The sequence below is a fragment of the Physeter macrocephalus genome, chromosome 6 (assembly GCF_002837175.3).
Source record: "Physeter macrocephalus isolate SW-GA chromosome 6, ASM283717v5, whole genome shotgun sequence".
Classification (NCBI taxonomy): Eukaryota; Metazoa; Chordata; class Mammalia; order Artiodactyla; family Physeteridae; genus Physeter; species Physeter macrocephalus.
In genome coordinates, this window is record NC_041219.1 from 98799548 (window position 1) to 98814790 (window position 15243).

The window sequence follows — 15243 nt, forward strand, 5'->3', positions numbered from 1 at the left end:
ATTATGTTGAAATATTTTCCCTCTATACCCACTTTGATGAGAGTTTTTACCATGAATGGATGTTGAATTTTATCAAATGCTTTTTCTGCATATATTGAGCAGATCATGTGATTTTTTATCTTTCCTTTTGCTAATGTGATATACCACATTGGTTGATTTGCAAATGTTGAACCATCCTTTTGAACCTGGAATGAATCCAACTTGATTATGGTGTATGATCCTTTTTATATATTGTTGGATTTGGCTTGCTAATGTTGTGTTGAGGATTCTGCCATGTATATTCATCAAAAATATTTGGCCTGTAATTTTCTTTTTTGTACTGTCTTTGTCTGGTTTTGGTATCAGGGTAATGGTGGCCTTGTAGAATGAATTTGGGAGTGTTACCTACTCTTCCATTTTTTGGAATAGTTTGAGAAGGATAGGTATTAGTTCTTCTTAATATGTTTGGTAAAATTCCCCTGTGAAGCCATCTTGCCTTGGACTTTTATTTGTAGGGGGTTTTTCAAGTTACAGATTTTATTTCACTCCTAGTGATTGGTCTGTTAAAGGTGTTTCTTCTGGACTCAGTCTTGGCAGGCTGTATGTTTCTAGAAATTTGTCCTTTCTTCGAGGTTGTCCAATTTGTTGGCATATAACTGTTCAGAGAATTCTCTTATAATTTCTTTGTATCTCTGTGGTATCAGTTTTTATTTCTCCTGTTTCATTTCTTGTTTTGTTTATTTCAGTTTTCTCTCTTTTCTTCTTGGTGAACCCAGCTAAATGATCATCAATTTTGTTTATCTTTTCAGAAAAACAGCTCTTAGTTTAATTGATCTTTTCCATTGTTTTTTTAATCTCTATTTTCTCTCTGATCTTTATTATTTCCTTCCTTCTGCTGACTTTGATCTCTGTTTTTCTTTTTCTAATTCTTTTAGGTGGTAGGCTGTTTGAGATTTTTGTTTCCTGAGGAAATCCTGTATCACTATAAACTTCCTTCTTAGAACTGACTTTGCAACATCCCATGTATTTTGAAAAGTTTTGTTTCCCTTTTTATTTGTCTCAAGGTACTTTCTGATTTCCTCTTTGATTTCATTGTTTATCCATTTGTTTTTCAGTAGCATGTCATTTAGTCTTCACGTGTTTGTTCTTTTCCCATATTTCTTTCTGTAGTTGATTTCTAGTTTCATCCAGTTGTGTTCTGAAAAAAATGCTTGATGCAATTTCTATCCTCTGAAATTTGTTGAAGCTTGTTTTGTGGTCTAGTATGTGATCTATCCTGGAGAATGTTCTGTGTTCAATTGAAAGGAATGTGTATTCTGTTGTTTTTGGATGTATTATCCCATAGATATCTACTAAGTTTAACTGGTCTAGTGTGTCCTTAAGACCACTCTTCCTTTATTGATTTTCTGTATGGATAATCTGTCCATTGATGTCAGTTAGGTGTTAAAGTCCCCTACTATTATTATATTATTGTCCCTTTCTTCCTTTAAGTGTTAGTATTTGATTTATATATTTAGGTGCTCCTGTTTTGGGTACAAATATGTTAACAAGTATAATATCCTCTTCTTGTTTGATCCCTTTATCATTATATAATACCCTTCTTTGTCTTCTGTTATATTCTTTGCTGTGAAGTCTCTTTTGTCTGATATGAGTATTGCTACTCCCACTTTCTTGTTGTTTCCATTTGCATGAAATATAATTTTCCATCCCCTCACTTTTATTCTGTACATGTCTTTTGCCCTAAAGTGAGTCTCCTGTAAGCAGCATATTGAGGGTCTTGGTTTTTACCCAATCAGCCACCCTATGTCTTTTGATCGAACACTGACATTTAAAGTAATTATTGATAGGTATGTACTTATTGCCACTTTATCACTTGTTTTCCAGTTGTTTCTGTAGTTCTCTGTTCATTTTTTCTTTTTGTTTCTACCATTGTGGTTTCATGAGTTTCTTTAGTAATTCCTTGGTTTCCTTGCTATTTGCTTTTTGTGTAGCTATTATAGGCTTTTGACTTGTGGTTTCCATGAGGATCACATATGTTGACCCATAATTATATCTACAGTAAGTCCCCTACATACAAATGAGTTCTGTTCTGAGAGCTTGTTCAGAAGTCCAATTTGTTTGTAAGTCCAACAAAGTTAGCCTGGGTACCCAACTAACACAATCAGCTATACAGTACTGTACTGTAATAGGTTTATAATACTTTTCACACAAATAATACATAAAAAGCAAACAAACACAAAAGTAAAGAAAACATTTTTAATCTTACAGTACAGTACCTTGAAAAGTACAGTAGTACAGTACAACAGCTGGCATACAGGGGCTGGCATTTAGTGAACAGGCAAGAAGAATTACTGACTGGAGGAGGGAGAGGAGGTGGGAGATGGTAGAGCTGAAGGATGATCAGCCATAGGAGTGGAGGGCAAGCTGCAATTTTACACATGCCTGACATTGATGACAAAATTCTGGTTCCTTGCTGGATTCAATTCTATCTACCCTCTTGAACAAAAGATCCAGTGATGTCTGGGGGGTAGTAGCTCTTTTTTTCTCATCATAGATGACACAGTAGCACTGGATTGCATTCTGAACGGCTGCTGCAACTTTCATGTACTAAGTTCGGGTCCTGTGCCTCAAAAACTAACAGTGCCTCCTCAAATAAAGAAAATCCCCTTACCAAATTTCCTGCATTGTGAATCTCTTTGGTTCTTCAGTTACTTCTTCTTCCTCTTTTCTCTCTTCATCCTTTCTCTGGGCTTCTAATTCTATTGTTATTGCGTGGTGCTTCTTAGCAGTACCAGCTACATCACCACTGCTTTTATGCTTGCTTCCAGACATCCTGGGCTTGAAATAAAGACACTGTACTACTATACTCTATACAGTACTGTAAAGTACACAAAAGCACAACCACTTTTAGAAGACGCATGCATGTGACAATGTATGCCAGACACATGAACTAATTTATGTGATTGGACACGTGAATGCATATTCACATCTTTGAAAGTTCTCAACTTGAAGGTTCGTATGTAGGGGACTTACTGTACTTGTTTTAAACTGACAGTCATTTAATTTCAAACACATTTTAAAATATCTACATTTTTTACTCCCTTCTCTTACATTTTGTGGGGTTTTTTTATGTTATATTTTACGTCTTTGTGCTCATTCCTTAACTGTTTATTGTTTCGTGTCCTAGTATGTGGCCTATCTTAGAGAATGTCCCATGTGCTCTTGAAAAGAATGTGTATTATTTTTTGAATGACTGAATCATACATCCTTATTATGAGCAGGGATTACAACTTAGGTAACCAATGTTTATATATGTTTTAGTATTGTTAAATATATAACTATTTTCACCTATAACACAATTAAACCTAAAGAAATTTCATCTTGGAATAAATTTTATAGGACTTATAGAAAGAACTTTGAATGCATCTATATTGGTTTGACTAAAATAAGGCACATTACAGTTTCTGAAATGTTAATTTTATTTCTCAATCTAAGCTATAATTTCCCCAGAGTAAAAAAAATATATTAAAAAAAAGTTACCCTAAAAAGAAAATTTTCAGAAAGAGCTAACCTTAAATCAAAGTATATTTCAAATACTAAAATAAGACATGATAATACAACTTGCTTAATTGGAAAGATAATGTAAGATGTACTTTACCTCACCACTTCCAAAGTCCCATGATTGCTTAGAACACAATTCTTCCAAAGGGATATTACCCCTAAGGGTTTTAAATAAGACAGTATTAGAGTGTGTTTTATTTCCTCTGAAAATTATTGTTCTAAATTATGATTCCCAAAGTTGGTTAAAGATCAGAATTATAAGAGAACTTTTTTAAAAGATAAGGATTCATAAGCTCTATCTTAAGGAGCTTATTTATTTTGTGTAGGTCAAACTTAATATTTTGTATTTTAAAATCACCCTTGGGCTTCCCTGGTGGTGTAGTGGTTAAGAATCCACCTGACAATGCAGGGGACATGGATTCGATCCCTGGTCCAGGAAGATCCCACATGCCACAGAGCAACTAAGCCCATGTGCCACAACTACTAAGCTTGCACTTTAGAGACCACAAGCCACAACTACTGAAGCCCTCATGCCTAGAGCCCATGCTCTGCAACAAGAGAAGCCACCACAATGAGAAGCCTGTGCACTGCAATGAAGAGAAGCCCCTGCTCACTGCAACTAGAGAAAGCCCATGTGCAGCAATGAAGACCCAATGCAGCCAAAAATAAATAAATAAATAAATAAATAAATAAGGAAAAAAAAACCCCTCAAGTGATGAGGATCTTCACACAGGTTTGGAAGCCATGTTCTAAATCACTTTCAAAAAATATGTTTTAAAATTCAAGTTTCAACATCCTGTTTTTCATTCATAAGTTTCTGAATATTTGGAGGTTTGACAACAAAGAACCTAAGTTGTTGATTTTATTAAATAAGTGGTGAATCTATTTTTTAATTAATTTGTTGTGCCAATGCCATAAAAATGGCAACTAATAATTCTTTGTATTAATAGATATTTTACATATTTCCATAAGAAAGTACTTCCAAAATAAAAATCTATTCTAATTCATGATTTTCAATTACGAAGATCTGATTAAATCATAATTGTTACTGAGAAAATTAGGCATATTCTAAAACTACAAGTTTTCTTTAATTTCCTATAATGTCAGTCCCATAAATTGTTGATATGCTTGTTTATGCCATTAACATTTGAATTCCATTACTCCCTTGTTCTGATTCTATATTAACCAAGCAACCTTCCCATGGCAAGCTGCCAAAAGGTAGAAAATATTCAGTAAGAAAATTATGCCAGTAAGCATTCCTATATATGTCACCTTTCTATTTCTTATTATAAATTAATAAATTGACATTCTGGTGGGTAAATAAATTTCCTGAACACATAAGTCAGTTTTCTCAAATCTAATTAACACTATGATTCAGATAAGAAGATATTTTTGCACTGGTGAATATGAGGACCAAACTCTCAGCTAGGGTGATATTACCAAGGTCTGACAATTGATTTTTGAGGCCAGTCTGCCCACCCTCAGTCAGCATTATGCCTACCTCACTTTGTACCAGTTTAATCCTTAAACAAGCATTATATTAGATCCCAATTTGCATTCCCCAAATTTACCTAAAAACTTACATATGGTTCACTGAATATTTCTGGTTTTTTTTCTGGGATGTCTTCTCTTGGTAATCACTTTCAAATTTTCCTTTAAAAATAAAAGTATGCATTGAAATAAAACTTTAGCATAGACAATTTCTATTTTTTAATTTGAAGTTTATTAGCATGACCCATATAGAGGGATGCCACTGGTCCACAATGTCATATAATAGAATGTCATTCTATTTTTAATTTCATGTTCCTCCAAACACACCCCCCCACACGGATATTCATTAAAACTGAAAACAAACAAACAAAAAGCCCCAATAGATTATTACACTTTCCATCTATAACACCAACCTTTTTTATCAGAGCTGGCTGGGTAACAATCCTTCTCAAAAAATGTACTAAAATTCTTTATTTCATTATTGTTGTACTCTTTCTGACAATTCTTGTTTGGTCGACACTTTTCTGGAAAACTTGATTTATTAAAAGTAGAATTACTAGAAGTCAACTCTGGATCTGTAAAAATACTTCTAATGCATCAATCAGTGAAATGGTTTTTATCAGAACTAATGACTGCACTGTCATAACCACACTTGTCAAAGGTTTTCTTCATCTTCTGTTGATCTATGTTTAATAAGTTGATCATATTTTCACTAATAAAAGAGTCACAATTATCTGATAGAAGGCTTGGGGTTTGCTGGTTCATATCTTCATTAGAAAATTTTTTTCTGTTTTCTCCCCAAATATGTTGTAATGAATTTTTTTCAGTAATGAAGTCTGACTGTCTTCTTTCATCCATGCTTCCACAATATTCACCTACAACTATAGCAGGTCTCCTAGTAAGGAAATTTCTGTTTTCTGGACTTTAGGATAAATAAAAGCATATTTAGCAAGGAAAGCATAGAGCATTCTCATTTAGAAACACGTGAAGTTAAATTCTTACAGAACATATTGAGTAGCTGCTAACATTTAAGTAGACCATGTTTACATTTTTAAAATTTAAATAAATAATACTGCTTTGGGTGGAAATTTGTCTAATATCCTCTTCTAATACCTTAGTGAATATAAAAATAATCTACACTTAGTTTAGTACTGCAACATGAAAAACTAGTATGTGGTTCAATTTACTGTTTTATTAACAAAACAAAATATGACCAATCTATAGTATCTTCCATAATAACGTCTAGAGAATTACCTAAGCAAACACTGTACATAAATGCCACTCCATTTAACCAGAGAAAGACACTTTGAAGACTGTTCAGAAAAAATAATTACCCTTAGTGTTAAAATGTCAAATAAAATTGTTATGAGAACATTAAATCAGATATTTCTCAACCTAACAAGGAACTCAACCTAACAAACTATCTCTGAAGTTCCCAAGGAAGAGCAATATAACTACAAATGCATACGTAATAAAGCCAAGAGATAAGATGGATTAGATGAAAATGTTAGACAAGACAGCTTGAAAATTCCCTTCTAATGCATAATTATTATAAATTATTATAAATCATAATTCTAAGTTATGTCCAACTTGTATTAAAGAATCAAAGTTATCTGGAAAGTAATTAGAAATCAAGGTATTATGAATTTTGTTGCCTTTGACTATCTACAAATTTACTTTGGGTTGGTTTTGTTCCAGAGATTGGAGGTACCAAAGAAATTTAGAAGAAACATAGACTGCTGAAATTCTGATTGAGATCCAATTTTATTTGTAATTAATTTATTAAATATTTAATGAGCAAATACACCTACTCTGTTCTAGGCAGTGAGCCATGTGTTGGGGACAGAGAGATAAAATATTTCAGTTTGGTATTAAGGAGAGAGAGATGTTTTGTCCATGAATGCACACAGATCATTATCCTACATTATTTCTCAATATGGGTCTTATTGGTATTTTGGGCAGAAAAATGCTACTCTGTTATTACCAAAAGGCATAACCTATAGTATGCAATAATATACACCATTAACACCAGAGAAATTTCTATTACTCTAAATGAGAAAATAAATTTAAAAGCACTTAGTAAGTTAGAAAGCATACTACAAAATGTAAATCATCATTTTAAAAGGGTATCTTAAGCATTCAGACTCAGGATAATCACTAACTCAAAAGATGTGGGCAATACAGAAGTGTATAGTGCACAGTCATTGCTCACAAGAAACAGTCTAGAAGAGGCAAGAAAAAATTAGAAAGTGAAAAGTGCTATCCTACAGTAAATTGTTACTATAGTACATAGAAAGAAGAAATTCTTTTGATTGAGAAAAATCAGGCAGGTGGCATTTGAGTTGGGGACAAAATGTTGGGAAGAATTGTTACTTGTACAAATGACAGAGAGAAATGATGCTAAAAATTTAAAAGTCTTATTAAGACAAATCCATCCAGTTTCTTTAACAATTTAATTTTTCCTATAGATAAATATAAAATTCTTGAAAATTATGTACCAAAATAGGGATAAATTTATTATCTCAATAAAGAGTATTCAACAGATATTTAATGTATGCCTACTATGTGGTAAGGAGACAATGCAGCTTATATTCCAGTGAACAAATATATTAAACAAATAAGATAATTAACCATTAATAAGTACAATGAATAAAATAAATAAAGAATTAAACAAATAAAGATAATTATAGTGCCTTTACAAATGCTACAAAATCACGTAATGGAATAACATGTCGGAGGTCCTGTTTCAGATAGCTTGGTCAGGAAAGTCCCTAATAAGGAAGTGATAAATAAGCTAAAAGTACAGAATGGTTAGACATGTGAAGAAAGGAGTAAGCACACCCTGGGGAATGGAATAATAACAAATGCAAGGTCTGCAGCATGTTTGGGAAATGAAAAGAAGAGGAATAAAGCTAGATTAGAATCAGTAACAGAAAACTTATGACTTAAGGCTTAAAAGGTACAAAAGGGCCAAAAATCATGCAGAGCTTTATTTCTGAAAAGAGCAATAAGAAACATTGAAAGGTTCCAAGTACAAAAGTGAAATCGACTGCTTTCTGCCTTGGAAAATATCAGTCTGATTGCTGGGTGCATATGAATTTCAGGTCTTCTGACTACCCAAATGAAGTAAAAAGGACCAGATTTATCCTCCCAACTGACCAAATTAAAAAACTAGACAAAATACATGAGACAATGATTTTCAGACATGGGCCATCAGGTAGAACAGGATGATGATCCCTGAGGGAGAGAAAACAAATCAAATGAACCCTATAACTGCTCCTAGCTTGCTACCTTGAGAGTGTATCCAAGCCACAGAATATTTGAATACTTGGAGGGGAAACCTAGTCAGAGCCCACAGATCACCCTTCTTGAGGAAATAGGGCTGGGGGTTCAGGGAGACTACAGAAAATAGAGTTCACAGGGCAGAGTACCATGAAGGAGGGTGTTTCAAAAAGAGGAAGCTCCAGAGATATTCAGAGAGTTCTCAAATCTTTAACAAGTACTGACCAGCACATAAATATGAAGCAATTAGTCCAGGCTGGGAAAAGAACCACCCACCATGAGAATATGGAACAATTCCAGGAACTCACACAAGGATGGGAAAATTTTGTGTTCTCATCAACCAGAGTGGAAAACCTTGTAATTCAAAGGAAATTGGAGAGGACTCAGAAGAGTATAGCCTCAGCAGAGGGCAAATAAACCACAGACTGAAGGTGTATCTGGTCCTGCTTAACAAAGTTTAAAGCAACCCTCAGTAAAATCATACTACTTCCAAGTAACTAAACTGTATCCCAGAACAAAGCTTAAGATGATTTATAGGAATACAAGATTTCCAGAAACTAAAAAGATAGTTCACAATGTATAGAATCTAAACAAAATTCGCAAGAATGCAAAGAAGCAGAAAGTTAAAATCTGTAATGAGGAGGAAAATCAGTTATTAGAAATAGACTAAGAAATGACACAAAATGATATAATTTATAGACAAAGACATTAAAAGAGTTATCCTAACTATATTCCCTATATTCAAGAAGCTAAAGGAAAGATTGAGCATGTTGAATAGATACAAGGAAAATAAAAAGTTAAATCAAACTTCTAGAGATGAAAAATACACTGAATAAATTTACCAGTATTAGATACCAAAGAAGATACAATTAGTGAATTTGAAGATCTAACAATATATATAAAATGAAAGGAAAGGGAAAAAAATGGAAAATAAATAGAGAATTAGCAAACTGTTACAAAACTTCAGTTGGACTATTTTGCATATTATTTGGGATCCCAAAGACGAGAGGAGAGGAATCAGAAAAAATATTTGAAAAATTAATGACTGAATTTTTTCCAAATTTTTTAAAAATAATAAGTCCACAGATCCAAGAAGCTCAACACAGCCCAAACACAAGAAATAGGAAACAAACGTCCTAATCCTAATGGAGAGAAATCCACAGTAGAAAATCTGTGGTAGAGAACCCATGATGAAAAATCTTAAAAACAGAGAAAATTGTATATTATATATACAGAGATATTAAGATAAGAATGACAGCAAACTTCTAGTTGGAAGCAATGGTACTCAAAGACATTTTTCAAAAAGAAGAGAATAAAGACTTAAAAATATACAAGAGATGAATTAATCACCAGCAGACCCATACTATAAAAAAACGTTAAAGAAAGTCTTTTAAACAGAAGGAAAATGTCACCAGAGGTAAATCCAGATCTGCACAAAATAATGAAGACCACCAAAAATGATAAATTTGAACTAAATATAAAAAATTGTTTTCTTAATTTTTAACTCTCTCTAAAACAAAAAGAATAATGGATTTATAACATATATATAAGTAAAATGTATGACTACAACAACACAAAGGCTAAAAGAAGGAAATAGAAGCATACCATTATAAGTCTCATATTATATTTGGATTGGCATAATATAACTTGAAGATAGTCCATGATAAATTAAATTATATACTATAAAATCTAAAGCAATCACTGAAAAACAAAAAACAGAGTTATATCTAATAAGCCAACAAAAGGGGTAAATTAAGTCATAGAAAATACTCAAAAGGCAGAAAAAGAGGGAAGGGGAACAAAATTATATGGGACAAATAAAAAACAAATAGCAAGAGAACAGACTTACACCCAACCATATCAATTGTCACATTAAATGTAAACCATATTCTTAACAGTAATACATCTCAATAAATTTGAAAGGATTCAAATCACATAAAGTATCTTCCTTGTCCACCATATAATTAATTTAGAAAGATAACAGAAAAGTCTTGAGGTTTCTAGGAACCAAACAACAAACTTCTAAATAATTCATGGATTGTAAATGAAATCAAAAGGAAAATTAGAATTTTTTTAACTGAATGAAAATTAAAACAAAACATATCAAGCTTGTAGGATACAGCAAAAGCAGTGGTTAATGGGAAATTGATAGCACTAAACAAACACACACACACACACACACACACACACACACACACAGAAAAGAAAAAATGGTCTCAAATCAATGACCTCAGCTTTCACCTAAAAAACACAGAAAAAAAAGAGTAAATTAAATCCAAATTAAATAGACAAATGGAAATAAAAGCAGAATTCATTGAAATGAATACTAGAAAAATAAGAAATATGTGAAACTGAAAGTTAATTCGTTTAGAAGATAAGTGAAATTGGTAAGTCCCTAATCAGAAAAATCAGGAGAAAAAAGAAAGATGTTATCAATGAGAGAAAAGACATCACTACAGATATTAAAGATGTTAAATGCATTGTAAGGGGATATTATGAATAACTTGAAGTCAATAAATTCTACAACAGATTAAATGAATACTTTTTTTGTTCAATACAAATTATCAAATCTCACTAAAAATAATCTGACTAGCCTGTATCTAGTAAGAAATTAAATTTATAGTAAAAAAATAAACATTCCCACAAAAAGAACTCCTCAGTGATGAACTCTACCAGACATTTAAGGAGTAAATTATACCAAAGCTACACAAACTTTCAGAAAATTACATAGGAGGGATTACTTCCCAACTCATTCTATGACACTGGCATTAGGCTGATATCAAAATCAGACCAAGGTATTAAAATAAAAAGAAACCTAGAAAAAAATATCTTTCAAAAATTCCTAACAAAATTTTAGCAAATCAAATCCAAGAATGCATAACCAGGATAGCATGCTGTGACCAAGTGGGGTTTATCTCAGGAATACAAGACTGATTTAACATTTAAAAAATTAATCAATGAGAAGCAGGACCTCTGAAATTGATAGAGAAGCTTGGCAAATTCTTCCCCACTCTAAGTAACAACAGAACCAAATAACATTTGCAAAAAAACCTATTTCAGAATCTGGGGAGTGACCAAAGGTATACAATAAACTGAGAAGCAGGTAAAACTACTAAACCTTAGTAGGAAGAGTGGGAGTCTGTGGAGTTTTAGCCTTGGGCTGCTTCCCTCCATCCCCAGCTCCATGGCTGGTAGCACTACCAAGGCTAGGCAGTTTGGAGATGGGTATGGGGAAGCCCCATGCCCAGGGAATTTGTCAAAATCGATCACTATCTTGGTGGCAGACCATCAGGATAGGCTAACATTGTAGCTCCCTAAGGCTATAATACTTGAAGAAAGCAAAAAACGATCCAGAAATTTCATGGAGAGATCTAGAAAACAAATAGGCTTTCATAAACTCTCAGCCATCCCTTGTGGTCTGGAAAGCTGCAAACATGTATAAGGCTGTGAGCACACACAGGAGAGAGCAATCAGAAAAAATATGTAAAAAATATTTGAAAAATTAATGACTGAACTTTTTCCAAATTTTGTAAAAACAATAAGAAGTCCACAGATCCAAGACGCTCAACACAGTCCAAACACAAGAAATAGAAAACAAACATCCTAATCCTAATGGAGAGAAATCCACCATAAAAAATCTATGGTAGAGAATCCATGATAAAAGAATCTTAAAAACAGAGAAAATTATATATTATATATACACAGATATTAAGATAAGAATGACAGCAAACTTCTAGTTGGAAACAATGCCACTCAAAGACATTTTTCAAAATGTCTTTGAAAAATAACACTCATCCTGGCTGAATGTGAGGTATCCACTCATACCTGGCTGAATGTAAGGTCTTATGCCCAGGAGGAAGTCTTATTAGCTCAAGGTGTTTAAACACAACCTCCAAATAATCATTGTTTGACCTCTAAGCACTGCTTTACAGATTTAAATGTCTATATTAGAAGAGAAGAAAAATATCAAATCAATAAGTTAAGCTTACACCTTAAGAAACTAGAAAAAAAAGGAGGCCAAACTAAATCCAAAGTAAGTAGAAAAAGAAAATCATAAACATTAGGGCAGAAATCAATGGAATAGAAAAAAAAAATAGAGAAAATTGATGAAACTCAAAACTTAGCAAATAAAATGAGCAAATCTGTAGTTATACTGACCAAGAAAAAAAGTAGAAAAGACACAGATCTGGAATTAAACAGGTTAAACAAGGATATCAACACTTACCTTATAGAAATTAAAAGGACTTCAAGGGAATACTATGAACAACTTTATGCAAACAAATTGTACAACTTAGATGAAATGGATGAATTCCTATAAAAACACACATTAACACAAAGTACTCAAGAAGAAATTTTAAAATCTGATTAGACCTATAACAACTAAAAATAAAAATAATTATTAGTTAAAAGTCTTCCCACTAAGAAAAGCCCAGGTGCAAAAATACTTAAAGAAGAAATAACCAATCCTCCACAAATTCTTTCATTAAATAGAGGAGGAAACGCTTTCCAACTTGTTCTATGAAGCCAGGAGTATTACTCTGTTACCAAAGCCAGACAAAGACATCACAAGAAAAGAAAAATTCAGACCAATATTTCTCATGAATATAGATGTAAAAATCATTAAAAAAATCGCAAAATAAATCCAGCATTTTATGAAATGGGTTATGTAACATAATTAAGCAGCCTTTATCACAGGAAGGCAAGGTGGTTTAACATTTGAAAATAAGGTAATATATTATATATATTAATAGAATAAAGAAAAAACTACATGATAATCTCAAGGGACACAGAATGAGTATTTGACAAAAATCCATGATAAAAACGTTCAATAAACTAGGAATAGAGGGCAACCTGACAAACGGCACCTACAGAAAACCTAAAGCTAATATCATTCTTAATAGTGAAAGGCTAAATGCTTTTTCCCTAAGACTCGGAACAATGTAAACACGACCACTCTTGCCACTTCTATTCAGCACTGTATTAGAGGTTCAAGTCACTGCAGTCAGGCAACAAAAAGAAGCAAAAGGCATTCAGATTGAAAGGCAAAAGGTAAAAATATCTATATTTATAGCCAGTATAATCCAATATGGTGAAAATCCTAAAGAACTCATAAAACTACTAGTAGAACTAATAATACAGGAAGGTCAAAGGATACAATTTCAATATACAAAATTGTATAACTATATACTAGCAATGAATAATGCAAAAATAATATTAACAAAATAATTGCAAAGATATTGGCCTGTAATTTTCTTTTTTGGTAGTGTCTTTGTCTGGTTTTGGTATCAGAGTGATGGTGATGGCTTCATAGAATGTCTTTTGGAGTGTTCTTTCCTCTTCAATCTTTTGGAAGAGTTTGAGAAGGATCAGTACAAGTTCTTCTTTGTATGTTTGGTAGAATTCACCTCTGAAGCCATCTAGTCCTGGACTTATGTTTGTAGGGAGTTGTTTCTTGTTTTTGTTTTTTTTTTATTACAGATTCTATTTCATTTCTAGTGATTGGTCTGTTCAAGTTATCTATTTCTTCTTGACTCAGTCTTGGCAAGCTGTATGTTTCTAGAAAGTTGTCCATTTCTTCTGGGTTGTCAAATTTGTTGGCATATAATTGTTCATAGTAATCTCTTATGGATTTTTGTATTTCTGTGGTATTAATTATGATTTCTCCTTTCATTTCTTTTTTGTGTGTGTGTTTGTGGTACATGGGCCTCTCACTGTTGTGGCCTCTCCCGTTGCGAAGCACAGGCTCCGGATGCTCAGGCTCAGCAGCCACGGCTCACTGGCCTAGCCACTCCGCGGCATGTGGGATCTTCCCGGACCGGGGCACAAACCCATGTCCCTTGCATCGGCAGGCGGACTCTCAACCACTGCGCCACCAGGGAAGCCCATCTCCTTTCATTTCTTATTTTCGTCATTTGGGTCTTCTCTCTTTTCTTCGTGAGCCTGGCCAGAGGTTTGTCAATTTTGTTTACTCTTTCAAAGAAGCAACTCTTGGTTATACTGATTTTTTCTATTGTTTTTAATCTCTATTTTATTTATTTCCTCTCTGATTTTTATGATCTGCTTCCTTCTGCTAACTTTAGGTTTTGTTCTTTTTCTAATTCTTTTAGGTGGTGGGTTAGGTTGTTTATTTGACATTTGTCTTGTTTCTTAAAGAAGACCTGTACTGCTATGAACTTCTCTTTAAGAACTGCATCCCATAGATTTTGTTTGGTTGTGTTTTCATTGTCATTTGCCTCAAGGCATTTTTAAATTTCTTCCTTGATTTCATCATTGACCCATTGGTTTTTTAGTAAAAAGAAAATTACAGGCCAATATCTTTGATGACTATAGATGCAAAAATTTTCAACAAAGTATTAGCAAACCAAATCCAAGAACACATAAAAAAGACCATGCACCATGACCTAGTTGGATTCATCCCAGGGTCACAAGGATGGTTCAACATATGCAAATTAATCAATGTGATACACCACATCAACCAAAGAAAAGATAAAAACCACATGATCATCTCAATAGATTCAGAAAAAGCATCTGATAAAATTCAACATCCATTAATGATAAAAACCCTTATGAAAGTGGGTATAGAGGAAACATATCACAACATAATAAAAGCTTTTTTATGACAAACCCACAGCCAATATAATACTCAATGGTGAAAAGCTGAAAACCTTCCAGCTAAAATGTGGAACAAGACAAGGATGCCCACGCTCATCACTTCTCTTCAACATAGTATTGGAAGTCCTAACCACAGCAATCAGAAAAGGAAAAGAAATAAAAGGTATTCAAATTGGTAGGGAAGAGGTAAAATTGTCATTATATGCAGATGACATATTATATATAGAAAACCCTAAAGATGCCATACAAAAACTACTAGAATTGATAAATAAATTCAGCAAGGTAGTAGGATACAAGATTAACATACAGAAATCAGTT

General features: G+C 33.0%; 1 protein-coding gene across 1 annotated transcript in view; it reads right to left on the reverse strand.

Moving 5' to 3' along the window:
- Positions 1 to 15243, reverse strand: part of REDIC1 (regulator of DNA class I crossover intermediates 1) — an 85053-nt gene that overhangs the window by 47285 nt on the left and 22525 nt on the right. Inside the window, 3 exon segments of the mRNA XM_007111357.1 lie at positions 3638 to 3698; positions 5124 to 5193; positions 5445 to 5953. Coding sequence (XP_007111419.1) covers positions 3638 to 3698; positions 5124 to 5193; positions 5445 to 5953 — 640 coding nt within the window.